This window comes from Crassostrea angulata, chromosome 8 (assembly GCF_025612915.1).
Source record: "Crassostrea angulata isolate pt1a10 chromosome 8, ASM2561291v2, whole genome shotgun sequence".
Classification (NCBI taxonomy): Eukaryota; Metazoa; Mollusca; class Bivalvia; order Ostreida; family Ostreidae; genus Magallana; species Magallana angulata.
In genome coordinates this window covers 34736166-34750479 of record NC_069118.1, presented here as the reverse complement: position 1 = coordinate 34750479, position 14314 = coordinate 34736166, and the positions used below count along the sequence as shown (strand labels likewise).

Genomic DNA, 14314 nt, shown 5'->3' with positions numbered 1-14314 from the left:
CCCAATGTTACGTTTGTATATTGTGCCGTCTTTCTAGAGTTCCAAATTCTGCATGTTCTGTGATATCTTTGTTGAGTTCCAAGTGTTCCATTTTTTTTGGAATGCTGCTGATGTTTTATCAATCCTGAAATTCGAACACAATTCTGTCGACAACGCGTAGAGGGGCTTAGACGATTTGAGAGCAAAACATTTCATTGTTTCATTTTTTTTTCATCTTCGCTACCCAAGTGTCCGATTCGTTTTTCTCATCTCCCTGAGAAAAACGAATCGGACACTTGGCTAGCGAAGATATTTTTTATGTAAAAATTGGTTTTCGTAGGAAATTTTGATTGCGTGACCAAAATTTGGACACTAGATTTAAGTTACAAGCGAGATACAGAGGTCACAATTCATTGTTATGTAAACAATGCTCGGGTCTTGTTTTAATGTTCTCGCTGTAAAGAAATTATCATAATTTTAATAAATTAACCTACAAGTGCAGAACAAAATAAACTGATTTAATGATTAAATGTGTTTATAAATAATAATGGCAACAAAGAAAGGAAGCTTTGAACGAAACTTATGTACCAATATAACATACATGTATATATAAATAATAACAAGAGTCGAGCTTAGTTTACAAAAACATAGAATTCTAAACTCCAAAAACACATTATTTGGCCTTCAAATTTTGATGAAGCATAAAAATGCCACTTTAGACTTTAAAAATGAAAAATAAAATTTGTCAATCTTGAGTTCATATCGTGACTATGTCCCTGTAAACAAAATTTTATATTCTATACCTTCCAAAATGACTGGGATTTTGCTGGCTGTTCTTTTGTTCTGTTTGTTTTGCTGCAGCTTGCCTTCCTCTCTTCGGTCAACATGTCAGCTGTCTCCTGCAAGTGCTTTCGCATTTGCCAGAAAAGACAACATCAGGATGATACTTCATTTTGAAAATATTGAACTTCTAATGCAAACACGGTGCATGTGAAATCGATAATTATGGGGTTTTTTTTTGGTATTTACGATGAATTGGGATATAAGAAGTGATACTCTGATCTTAATCCAAATACTAGTACTTCTAGTTTGTATTCCGTGCTCATGAGAGAAAAATCCCAATAAATTCGATATTAATGTTTCCAGTGTGACTTGAAACTTAAATAATTCGATTCAAGAAATAAAGAATTGAAAGTCCGAAGAATTTTTACAATGTAACTGTAATCCAACCTACACCAAGAACATGTAAAATTATATAAGAATATTCGCCCCCCCCCACCCCCCCCCTCGAAAAAAAACCCCTCGTGGATTCCCAAAAGCCAAATCCCCATTTGTGCATCATATCCCTCTGAATCGGGTTAAATATTTGCGTTATTCCATCTCAGACACTACCAATCAATCGTTTCAGCTAAGTAGAAATAAATTGAACATAAACTCCTGTCGCTTTTTGTGTCGGCCGTCCGTCAAGGGACGCGGGGACAGACGACAAAAACACCTAATGAACTAGGTCACGCGATGGCGGGGGCATTAAAAGAACCATCTCTCTCACTGGCCTGCTCGTCTAATCTGTGAGCTAATTGTTAATCAATTCTTTTAGATTCGTCCGGACCCAATCACACAGAATGAAACGATTCATACACACTTTGTGTTACAACAGAAGATGCATCATCGATCAGTGTGGGGGTTGGGATGTGGGGGTGGCGGCGCTCACAAGATTGTACTTAAAGAGTAAGCCATTTTAAACATTAACGCTAATGAATATATTAAATAACTTTGTAAAGGATCCCTAATGTGTTTTGCGTGCATTTCGTTGTGGATTTCCTTATAAAGGGACTTCGTATAAATACACATAAATACAGTACAGACATTCATATGTGAAATTCAGCCATCTGATTGAATGAGTGTGTGCATGAAATCACTTTTCTTTAAGTTTTACGCGTTCGATTCTCTTGACTAAAATGCAAAAATTTTGAAACAAAAAACGTCTTCATGTTCCATCCAAATGATTATATTCATTAATCATGATAATTTCTGAAGATTGCGTGTATTGATTAAGTTGTTAGCTGGTGTTTCACTCTTATTATTGCAGTGATTTTAAATTATCAAATTCCTCTACAGAAAAAAACCCCCCAAAAACACTATTTCCAAATGAAAATAGAAAAAAAAAATTCATCATTTTCTTCGTAAAAATATCGCAATAGTTTTGCAGAGGGTAAAAATCTTTATATCAAGCCACTGGGAAATGGAATTATGAATCAACTTGGGAGTTGTCTGGAATCGCTGTACTTGTATTCATCTAAACAGACTGCTAAAAGGGTTACATCCCTTTTTTCTAAAAAAAAATGTGTACACTTGAGTTTTACAAAGTCCGCATAAACCCACTTAAAACTTCCTTTTAACAATCTAGGGTTTTCGTAAACATATCAAAATACAGGAAGTAAAAAAATGAAAAAGGTTTCCTCCTTATGCAGAATAAATATATCCAGGCTTTTGAAGTATTGAACCTGCTTGAAAGCACAGAATTTCCCATTAACGTCGTCCATTACTGATTGGGTTATTTTATACACAATTCAATGGTCCTAAAATGAAGACTCAATCAAACACAACAAAACTGCATAAGAAAATAAATTTAATATTGTTGTACTGTTTCCATACTGTCTAATTAATGTAACATTGTATTACAAGTATTACATACACAGACATTAACATTCACTCTCATCTGATCATCATCATTTAAGAAGTTTTTTCCCCCGATCATAAATGTATATAGAAAGAAAAGGCTTTTGAATAGCATCCTGTTTAGTTATTTGTACAAAAGGCTGTTTATATGCATTGATGTATAGGAAGATGATCTATAAAGTTCCATGTATATTAGTGTATGATAAGAATATGTCTATGACTAGGCTATTCCATACCAGTGTCGTCCAGCATTAACCAATGTTTCTGACTCTCTTTCATTCAAATGTCAAGAACTGATCATAAATACCACTTTTTCCCGTCATTGCCCGTATGAAGACCTTAAAATATCAATCAATATACTTCAAACACATTATGTTGTGCTCAAATATATATGTATATAAACATTATTATATAAATATACTGAGTGCACAAAGATGACATAAAGGATTTCAGTTTAATAAAATAGAAATTAAAATCGCTTCAGAAATTCTTCTGCGCTGATTCTGGCCCGTGAATTGACGGCTAGTTTCATAGCACTAATTTCTTTGTCTATTTCCTCCATGAAGTGAATGATAAAGTCAACCAGCTTGTGTTTATACATCTGCTCTGTGTGCGTATTTGTAATAAGGAAGCTAATGTCATATCCCTGAAAAGAAATAATAAAACAAATTTCTAAACCATTGGTTTACCTAGAATGCTCATCACCGACGAGTATTTGACTAAAGGCGCATTCATTATCATGCATTTCTCATAGACAAGTCCATAATTACAGCAGAAATGGCCCTTTATGCAACAATACCCCCAAAAATGCACATAATTTTTTTTCAAATATGATGAAAAAAAATGTCTTCAATGGTATGTATAAGTGCTGATTGAAATAAAATAGGACTGAAAACAGCAAACTTTCAACTGGCTGAAAATGATACTGAATTTTATTCTAGACATTGTATGTTTTACCTCTACAGGTTTTCGCCGCAGAACAGTAAAATGTTCAGCTCTCATCATCATAAAGCGCATAAATTTGTGACACAAAATCTTCTCTATATCATCCGCCTTAAAAAAAAAAGGAAAAATATCGTAATTTAAGACTTACATGTTAAATGAATCATTAGGACATTTTGGTGTGTGATTTCCTTTGCAAAGAATGTTTTAAAAGTATAGTTCAGTGCTTAATATTTTAATAAGTCTCTTTTCGTGAAAAGTTTCTGATGAAGTTATCTCATGGGTCAAATGAGTCTTACCTGCTTTATCGTGATGCTTATCCTGAGAGAATTAATGGATCCCTCGATTAGAACTTTTTCTTTTTCATTTCTGCTGATTGTCACAGGGGTAAGAAGGAGTTCTTTGCTACTTCTACCAGTGAAAAAAGAAATAAGTTTTCAACCAGCTGCATAAACAAACATTTTCAAGTTACACTTGAACAATTACTGCTTTTTGTCAGGTTAAAGTTTAATTTCCAGCAGTCTTCATTATCTTGTTATGTGCAAGATGTTGATTGAAACCTCAAACTTTAGTTAAGTCTATCTTCATGGTTTAAAAAGTTTTAAGAAGAGGATTTAAAAAAAATCAACAGAACAGTATCTACATACTTGACTTCCACCTCGGGTTTGTTGTGCCTTTCTACCACTTGTGAGTCGAAGTTCTGAAGGCTGAATCCTGCAGTCAGGGTGTGCCGAATGGCATCCAGATAAGGTTTTAGTGTCGCTGACTATTTAATTTAATTAAAAAAAACATCATATCAAACACATTTGTATAATGACAGTAATAAAATAATGTACACATACAAGGATCCTTTACACATAAGGAGAAATCACGTAGCTGCTTACAAATGACAGCTGAAAGAGGGCATATTTAGTTTCAATATTTGGTGATACAATGGCTCATACTTAGGTTTATTGATTCCACGGTTATTTTTTCGAGCTATCGATTATAATAAGTTATAATATAAAGAAACACGGCACCATTAAACTTTTGTTTTACATCAAAACACCGGAAAGGAATTTGCCATGACTAATAAATTTTATGGATTATAATATTTAACATTTATCTACAAGGCAAAGCTTAGCAAAAGATGAAACTGATTCAATATTAAATAAAACAGCATAATTAAACGTTTTCATTAGCTATTAAAACGTGTGAATCGAACTCATTATTAAATTAGAAGATTGAGAAAACACCCACCATGTTTCTTCCTTCTGGGTAGAACACGGAAGTAGAATTATCTGCCCTTGGCAAAAGAAAAAAATAAAAGATATATAAAAATTTAATAAATATACATGTTAATTAATATATATAAGGTGATCAAGGTTTTTAAACATTTGCATAACATAATATGATATATATATTTTTTTGGTTTGTAATAGACGGTTCCTACGTATTTCAGTTCTATATAATTTTGGTCCGTTTCTTTATTTTCCGTAAAATAATTGTTGCGTGCAGGTTTTCAGTATATTTTCCCCTAACTTAATATTTATATAAATAAAAACAAAGTAGGAAAGAAAAAAGTAAATTCATATAAACTTTTAGTGGGTTTGTATTTGTATTTTTTTTATGTTCTTCACTGGTAATCGGACTTAAAAGCGAGGGGTGATAAATTGCTGGATACCGCATACAATGTAACAGGTGCGATGCGTATTTCAATGGCGTCACCTAGAGTAATTTTGATCATATTTTAGAAGCTTTTATTTCCTTTTAGAACCAAAACAAAATGAAACGTTCCCAGGAAAGAGATATGTCACCGAGGGTTCCGAAGAGATCACGCTATCCCGGCCCTGATTATGAGATGATGAGAAAATCACCAATTCCCGAATATGATCGACGAGATCTTCGAATGAGCCCTCCGCCTCGGAGTCGGGAAATGAAATATTATCACGATGACGTGAGGCCAAGGTATCGTGAAGATGATTATCCAATAGGCCGAACAGAGTTGAAAACCCCAGAATATAGATCTCTTTGTTTAAGTGGTATATCAAGTAAGATTCCTGACCATGCTGTGAAAGACGCCTTGTATAGAGAATTCAAAAAATTTGGTGAATTTAATGTTAATATTACTTATACTGGGGAAATGCGTGTGGCCTACATTAATTTCCGTTATCCCGAGGATGCACGAGAAGCAAAGCATGCAAAACACAACAAATTGGTTCTGTTTGAAAGGCTTGTGGTAATTGAATCTGTGTATCCCAAAAAACACCATGGTGCACCTAGTGGAGCAATGTCCACCTCAAGTTACGCTCGTTCAAATGAATTTCTGAATTATCCAGGTGGCAGCAGTAGTAGGAGGAGCTCACCTCCTTTTCAACCAAGAAGAAGTTACCCAAGCATGCGATCTCCTGAAGTAGATGTGCCTCAACGAAAAGACTTTGGTTCAGGTTACATCTCACCCACCAGTGTTAGAAGAGCGCCAAATGAGAAGTTTCCATACCACTTAGATCACATACCACCAGAGGAAGATGACAAAGCAACAAGAACTCTCTTTGTAGGAAACCTTGATTACAACATCACTGATGAAGAACTAAAGGATGTGTTTGAAAAGTATGGATTTCTTGAGGAAATTGACATCAAAAGACCTCAACGTGGACAAGGAAATGCATATGCATTCATTAAATTCATGAATCTTGACTATGCACATCGGGCAAAAGTTGAAATGTCTGGACAATACATTGGGCGTTTTCAGTGCAAAATTGGCTATGGAAAAGTGACTCCAAGTACTTGTATTTGGGTAGGAGGTTTAGGGCCATGGGTGACTCATCAAATGCTGGAACGTGAATTTGATAGGTTTGGGATCATTGAACGAATTGAGTGGCCACAGAGCAAAAGTTATGCTTATGTGTTATATGACAACATTGATGCTGCTCAGGCTGCATGTTCTGAAATGCGAGGGGCTCCACTTGGGGGACAAGATAGACGTCTTAGAATTGACTTTGCTGATGTCAGTCATATCACTAATACACCAAAACCACTAGAAATAAAAACAAATGAAAGTGGCAGAGGATACCAGGGCAGCAACTGGAAGCCACCTCATGAAAGGAGAGAGGATGGCAAAAGTGTTGATGGTTCGTTCCGAAGTCAAGAACCTAAAGATGAGCGTAGAAGATCGTATGAAGAGTTTGATGTAAGAGGCCCAGATATGCCATATAGGAGACCAAGAACCCCAGATGGGTCGGAAGACCGAAGACGACGAAGAAGTCCCGATAAGTATGATGGGCATCCTCAAAGCAGGGATGGTAGAAAAGGAGGCAGAGTTTCAGATGAGGAGTTCGATGTGGATGGAGGAAGGCGTGATGCAAGGAGGTTATCTGCTGAGAAAGAGTATTCTGATTTGGAGGAAGTTGAAAACATCAGTGAAATGGTGAAGTGTCTACCTGTGGCGTGGAATGGGGGAATTCTGTTAAAAAATAGTGCTTTTCCTGGGAGGATGCATGTTGTGAGTGGGGATGTCACGATTGTGGATACTCTGATGAGAGATCCGACCACCACGGAAACACCCATGCTGAAGATCAAACAGAGGCTGCGATTAGACCCACCCAAACTGGATGATGTCGGAAGACGGGTTGTAGCTGCTGGTCGGGGTGGTCATTGTATTCTTCTTGCAATGCCGAGCACACTTCCAAACTGGGACGATTCTGCTGTCCAACAGAGACCACTGAAAAATTTGGTGACATATTTGCGCCAGAAAGAGGCTGCTGGAGTGATCTCTCTTCCTCCTTATGAGACGAAAGACAAGGACAACGTGGGTGTTCTTTATGCTTTTCCTCCTTGTGCATTCGGATACGAGTACCTGAGGAAGGCAGCACCCAGATTACCAGCAGAACCAATTCAAGATGATTACCTTATCGTTGTAGTCATAAGAGGGACTGTATAAAGTGCTTTTGAAGCAATTGTAGATCGAATGATTTTAAAAATCAGTAGAAGATAATTTATAGCCCTTTTTAAAAAAACCAATATTATGTAATGTTGTGTGTGTTGAGGATATTGCAGCTGTAGATAAAATACTGCCATTTTGCACACTTGAGTGATTTATTTGATGGTTAATATTTTTGAAAACTTTTCTCTTTTTTAGCAACTATATTTGACATAGATTATACTTTAACATTTGTACAATGCATTGGTTCTCTTTTTTATCTGTTGAGAAGAAATTTAAATCAATCAAATTACTTTCATTTTAAGAAAACATCATCAACGTAAGTTGTTTACTTAATTTTGTCTATTATAAAAAGATTTTTCAGTTTGATTTACATCATGTTGGAAACAAATTTGCAAATCCACTACAAAGAAATGTTGCATTCTTTGAGAAATGGTCTAGGTTTAATTTATTGAATATATTTAAAGAGGTGCTGAAAAAAATGTTGGTGAACATTTATTATGTATATTGTGAAAATATTTAGTACAGGAACATAATTGTACATAGATTTAGTATTTACCGTCAAGATTGCAAGGAGAAAAGGGACATGTTAGGATTTCAATACAATATTTTAGCATATTTTTTAAAAATAAGCAGACAATTACAATATAGTTTATGATAATTTTATTTAATGTGATTGTCTCTTGAGAATGTGTGTGTGCGTGTATGTATATATGTGATATCAGACATACTGGTTTCATCTCTGTAATACCATTGCGAGACTTGTGGTTTCTTTTTAGCGTTTGTTGACTCTTGCTGCCAAAAAGATTTCTATACAGGTATGTTAAATCATTTATTAAATAAATACCCCTTGTTTTAAGTTGTTTGTTTGTTTAATACAAACAACAATTGAAGAAAATGTGCCAAGTTCTTATCATGCATGATTCTATGACAAAGTATATCATATCATTTCAGAAGGAGCCCACAAAAATTATCAAACAGGGAGGAATGAATTCAAAATGAGAGAAATCTTTTGGATGATGGAATTAATGTGCAATAGTTGATGGTGGAACGTTTAGACTTTATATGCTGAATATCTCGATGATGTGTGAATGTTTATAAACAATTTTGTGTGTTGTGAATAGATAATAATATTGTAGATTTTTTGGTTATTAAAAAAGAAGTGATTCTTGGACAGTTCAGCACTCTATATTGGATGTGAAATATGATAAAATCTCGGATGTGATGATGTGTTGAGTGAATTCACAATCATCTGGAAATGTGTGCATGATGGACAATTATTGGCCATGTCTAAGAGACAGCCATTTTTTCCGGAATATATCCTGTTCTGTTAAATAATCTACATCTGATGCTTTCAGTGATGTGTTTTGTGTGCATTTATTTTGCAACCCCATATGATATAGTTAGTAGCAAGAAAAATAAACCTTGTGAAAATGAAAACAACAAGAGATGACCTTTATTTTTCAGATAGAAGCAGTTTGCTTATTTTTGAAAGTGTGATTATCAAAAGTTTGTGTCACAATCTAGTGAAAACAAACAAGATATTTCAAGTTTTCTCGGAATGCGCATTCCAAAAAAAGTGATGTGCTTGTGGTTTTTAAAATTGATGAATGTTCTAGTGTCTGTTTTAAAATATCTCCGTAAGCAATGCTTGCTATAAAAAAAATTCTGGAATTCATTTTATTTCCATCAATGGAAGATTCTTTGATGGTTTCGGAGAATGAAGATACATGATAGTGTTAATTGCTTTTCATTCATTCCCGTGTATTCAGTGCAATAGAGTGTAAAATTGTGATATGTTTTTAACAGAAAAGTGAAATTAAAAGTCAACTAAGTTGTGAACATGGAAGCAACTTGATCAATGTGTATTGTGTTCTATTGAAGTTAGATTAACACCTCAAAGGGGCTAGTCTTTATTAACGAAAGGGTTCTTTTTATACACTGTTTACCAGTTCAAAATTCTCATCCCCCTAAAGAGGATATATTGCTTCTTCAAAAGTCTTTATCGTGTGTTTGTGTGTGTTAAGTTGAGCGTTTTAGTTGGGAAAGAAAAAGTACTGAGGAATTCAAAATACTGGATTCAGACGATGTGATAATATGGTGTTTCTGTGGGAAGAGAAAAATCAGGTTTTCACATAAGAATTCAAAAGAATATTGTGTGTTGTGGGTGAATTGTGAAATCAAGCTTTTAGAAGAAAGAACAGGACAGAGGAAAAGAGTGTCCAATGATGATCACGCCAAGTTAATTACGATTTTTTTACGTAAGTTTTCTGATCGAAATTTGTCCGTCTGTTTAAACCCGAAATCCATCCCTACATTCACCATGCTCACCCGTATTTATCTTGAAGTGACCAAGGGCCAGTGAATTCCAAGTTTTATAACCTAAATTTCTGTCGAGGGCCGAATGTTTCAACCAAACCAGTCACTAAGTTCTCCAGAACGGATTCCGTTTAGTTTACTGCTTAATCAGGTATAGTTTCACTTTGGGGGGAAAGTGACAACCTTTAAATATAGAAATAAGTTTTTTTTAATGAAAATGAAATGAAAGCAATTCAAAGGTTGTATTCTACAAAAAAAAAAATGGGAATTGCATATTGGTGACAGATGTGTGTTTTCTTCAACGATGAATGTTTAACACCCTTGGAACTTCAAAACCACATTACACGCGCTTGATGGACCATGCAGCGGTAATTTTTGTAATTGATGAATCGGTATAAAATTCCTATCGGAATGATTTGAGTTTTGTAAACCATTTTGTAAATAACTAATCGGTATGGTAGGTGGATCTGGGTAAATGGACATTTTTTTAAAAGGGGAACAGACCTACCCAAAGAATTGAAAAGTGTGAAAAAAGAAACCCAACTTCGCCATTCTTCAAAATTCTATTTCGGGTTTGGATTGACGGAGCTACAGACCTGCAGCTTCTATAGCCTCCCTTTATTTATTCTCTTTATTTATTCTCTAAAGAGAATAAGGCGCGTAATATTTTTCCAATGCTTCAAGGATGTTAGGTTGCGGAAAATGATCTACATGAAACGCACATCTTTCACCAAAAAAAAAAAATTGGCTTATACGGCGTTCGTATGTGAATCCATAGTCACACCTTACCAAACAATGCTAACTAAAGTTGACAAATGGAAAAACAACGATAAAACGCAATCCACTGGTTGTCCACAGAAGACTGTTGATCCTGAAAGTGGTTTTGGAGCGTATATAAACCGGATAACAATTATAAGCGAACGGTTATCTATTTTAATCATGCATTATAAGCCAACGTAACGATTGTTGTACAAATACCAGTCACCTCAGAGCAAGTCCAGTTTATCCCTTTCAAGGCCGGTAGTTGTTCGTTTGTTACTCGGGTCTAACGGACCTCAACGTAAGCAGATCAGTGAAGTTCAAGTAAACAACCCCATGAGCACCCCACACAAACGTATCTTGCTCCCGTATATTCAAGGAAGCTGGGTGGTAAACAAATTAACTATCAAAAATACCTTTAACTTTTAAATACGATATTTTTTGCCATGAAATATTTACATGTATATTATTTAGTATAAAAAATTCTAAACATTTTAGCTTTAAAATTTGAAAGCTAAACTTTTTTTTATATCTTTATACAAAGTTCTTCATTCTGAAATGTCCGTTGGTCCGGTGGTTTCCGTTCCAGGTTTTGAGCATGCTTAAAATTGTCTGCTTGAAAAAAACCGGATACCATGAGACCAACCCGGATATTAAAGGTATTTGCCGAATAAGAAAAGGACAGAAAGATAATGCAAACGGAGATAAACGGATTGAATTATGTGTCATCCTTGTACTTCCGGTAGAGTTATAACATTTGGCGTGACGTTTGTGGCAAAACCATCGTACATATTACAGTAAAACACGGTTATAGCGAACACGCTTGCAATGAATTTACGCTTACAGGGAAGTGAATTTCATTCCTCAAGTCTGCATTTTATGTTTTAAACTTGATGGATATAACGAATTACGCTTATAACGAAGTTAAATTGTCCGTCCCTGGGACTTCGTTATAATCGTGTTTTACTGTATACGTTCCACCTTCGTTTAGGTGTCATTAACCAAGAATCTTGCTAAATATATGAACTAGACAGTCGGTAGATTGACTATGATTTAAAAAAAAAACATCACTTTTATTATCCCCGACTTTAATATTAAAACGTGAAAGACTGTTTGAATGAACGACCCACTTAGAACTGCTCTTTATTGGAAATTGAATTCCAGTAACGATAAAAAAAGAAACAAATTAAACTAAGAAAGCCTTAAGTTGCATCTTTAAGAACGTTAGCTGATTTATTTATTGACATTTACCCCCGCACCAGAGAAATGAAATTGAAAATGAAATAAATCGGGGTATTTTGCAAGGCCACGAAATGACTTCACTCGTTTCCAGATAAAAATGGTATCATTTTACTAGAAAAGTGACTAGATTTATTTTCTTATCGTTATTTGACACACAATGCATGGCCAATGTTACTGAATCGTTCAGTATTTTCGGGTCACGAAAGCCATAAGATGTTACCCATATTCGTGCGCAAAATCTTACGTAATTTCAAAAATATATACAAATCGATACTTTTCTTTCAAACCTGCATCCTTATAAGTGGCACGAAAGTCCCATTTTGTACCATGACAATGTATGTCCGGGAATAGGTTTAAAAAAAACTTTCCCCGAGCATTCCTTTTTTTTTTGTTCCTTTCTTTTTCACCATGCAGTTTTCTAATAATTTTCAAATAATTCAAGAACATAACTTTCTGTAAGGAGTAAATGAAGATGGGGGTATAAGATGGCGCAGATGCCCATTCGGTTTAGTAGTAAAATACAATTTTGAATTTATTTTTTTTCCCCATTAAATCTATTCAAATATATCATAATACAAGTTTGCAAAAGCAAAATTTCTAACTATAGTCAATTTTTGATATATTTAACAAAAGATAAGAAAAAAATATTGTCTGTAATTTTGCTGGTATCGAACCCATAACATAAAAACCCTAGTTATATAAGGTTAGCTTATGTCAGGTACTCTAACCACTGAGCCATTTTAGACACAACAAAGAAGGCTGTTCAAATATTATGTGTGACTTTGGCCACGAACGAACGGACTTGTATTATTTTTTCAAAACGTTCAATTGTTGAGATACAAAATGTTATTTTAAAGTATAGTGGGTCACCTCTCCACGTTTTTGTTGATTGAAATCGGTTTGTTTTCCAATAGACCTTATTTAGACTATGAGAAAAATATGGAGCACAGACCCACTCTATAAAAGAAAACGCCTTGAAGTTCTAAAAAATGACAGTATTTGCAGGTTTTGATACGTATTCGCCTGTTTGAGTCAAAATATTCCAAGTATTGAACATATCTATATATAGGTTAAAAATGAATGATTTGTTAAATATATATTGTTTTGAATGATTTTTTTTTAAATATTAGATTTATTGATACTTTAATTTTTCAGTAGCTTGTCCGACCGTGTATGGGCATTTTACACGCCTTATCCACCCATCCTCTTTATGAAATCTCTTGTAACAAGGATGTCTGTGTTCTGGTAAACGGGCATACAAGTTGATTTCGGCCATAAGAGTTCTTGTATATGTATATGAATGAACACGGTGCGAAACTGAACAACTATCAATAATAGACTTAAAACAATATATCACGTAAGAATTGTGATTAATTTTATTCGGAAGTTATAAGTATCCGATGTCGGGATTGGTCTTCAAATCAAAAAGTGTATAAAAGTGCTCACAGTCCTATTGTGTATCTGGTCTTGTGTCCAAGATCAAACAATTCTCCGAAGACGCCGCGTCAGTAGCATGCATTTCGCAGTACTTCCTGATATGCGAGTTTGGAGCAAAATGAATTTCAATTTTTTCCTTAAATGAAAGTTTATTGACAATATAACAAGAAAAAGGTTTAAAAAGAGTTAAAACTACAATAGGCAGATTTACAGTTTTAAAATGCAAACGCCAAGAAGCACGTGGTTATTCATCTGCGTTTATTACTTCTACTAAAACTTTTCAACGAAAATTTAGATAAAAATATATCCAGCTACTAGGTCACGGTACCAAGTATTATGCTTTATAGGTTGGTGCATTGCATCTTTAAAAGCACTCTCGGTCTGGTTGGTTCTTGCCTTACTTCTGAAGCCTTGCTTATCGGAAGGCGTCGCGAAGTTAGACGCGAACCAGACTGGTTGTTTCCATGCTATAATATCTTGTGATGGTTTATCTTTATCTGTATTTTGTTTGCATTGTTTATTCAAATAACTGTTTTGTTGATGAGTTTTCCCCGATGATTTCTTTGGGATTGTCGGCGCCATTTCTTCAGATCGCACTTAATTGCAATTTTGTTTCTAAATGCAAACCTTTATAACTCTTTTTCCAACCCTTAAGAAAAAAAACTTAAGACCACATTGTAAACCAGATTAATTAAGGTAAAAAAATATTAACAAGACCAACAGAAAGTACGAAAGGGTTGGTATGCAATAAAAGAACAGTAATAAATAATATATAAAAAAGACATTTGAAACATTCCATATCTAATCATCTTTACCAGGAATCCTTAAAGAAGAGGAAGCAGTTCTTTTCAGACTGACTGAAAAATACTATCCGTATTGTCATTGTAATTTTTAGATGCCGGATCAAACTCTTTTGGAAACGGAAGAAGAATTGAGGTTTTTTTCCTGAAGATTAAATTTGTTAATAAATGACCTGAAATGGTAATTTGCCTCTCAAAATCCTTCCTTATATATAACTAGACTAAGGTTAATTGAGGA

At 34.6% G+C, this 14314-nt stretch overlaps 2 protein-coding genes across 2 annotated transcripts; one reads left to right on the top strand and one right to left on the bottom strand.

The window, feature by feature from the left end:
• Positions 1–2591: 2591 nt before the first annotated feature.
• On the bottom strand, positions 2592–4881 carry LOC128159101 (actin-related protein 2/3 complex subunit 4). Its single transcript, XM_052822153.1, has 5 exons — positions 4840–4881; positions 4248–4366; positions 3900–4011; positions 3616–3711; positions 2592–3304 (listed from the first exon to the last, which is right to left on the bottom strand). Exons 1-5 carry the CDS (start codon positions 4840–4842, stop codon positions 3128–3130), a joined length of 507 nt encoding a protein of 168 aa, XP_052678113.1. The 5' UTR covers positions 4843–4881; the 3' UTR covers positions 2592–3127.
• A 373-nt stretch (positions 4882–5254) lies between these two features.
• On the top strand, positions 5255–9385 carry LOC128159099 (RNA-binding protein spenito-like). The gene is made up of 2 exons (XM_052822150.1): positions 5255–8337; positions 8474–9385. Exon 1 carries the CDS (start codon positions 5366–5368, stop codon positions 7517–7519), a length of 2154 nt encoding a protein of 717 aa, XP_052678110.1. The 5' UTR covers positions 5255–5365; the 3' UTR covers positions 7520–8337; positions 8474–9385.
• The last annotated feature ends 4929 nt before the right edge of the window (positions 9386–14314 follow it).

What these genes read in the sequence shown, in the direction of transcription:
- LOC128159101 (XM_052822153.1), bottom strand. An exon ending in TAAGCATCACGATAAAGCAG is followed by an intron (nt 3,712 to 3,899) that starts GTAAGACTCATT and finishes TTTTTTTTTAAG; the next exon opens with GCGGATGATATAGAGAAGAT. An exon ending in TGCGGCGAAAACCTGTAGAG is followed by an intron (nt 3,305 to 3,615) that starts GTAAAACATACA and finishes ATTTCTTTTCAG; the next exon opens with GGATATGACATTAGCTTCCT.
- LOC128159099 (XM_052822150.1), top strand. Translation starts at nt 5,366, where the DNA reads ATGAAACGTTCCCAGGAAAGAGATATGTCACCGAGGGTTCCGAAGAGA.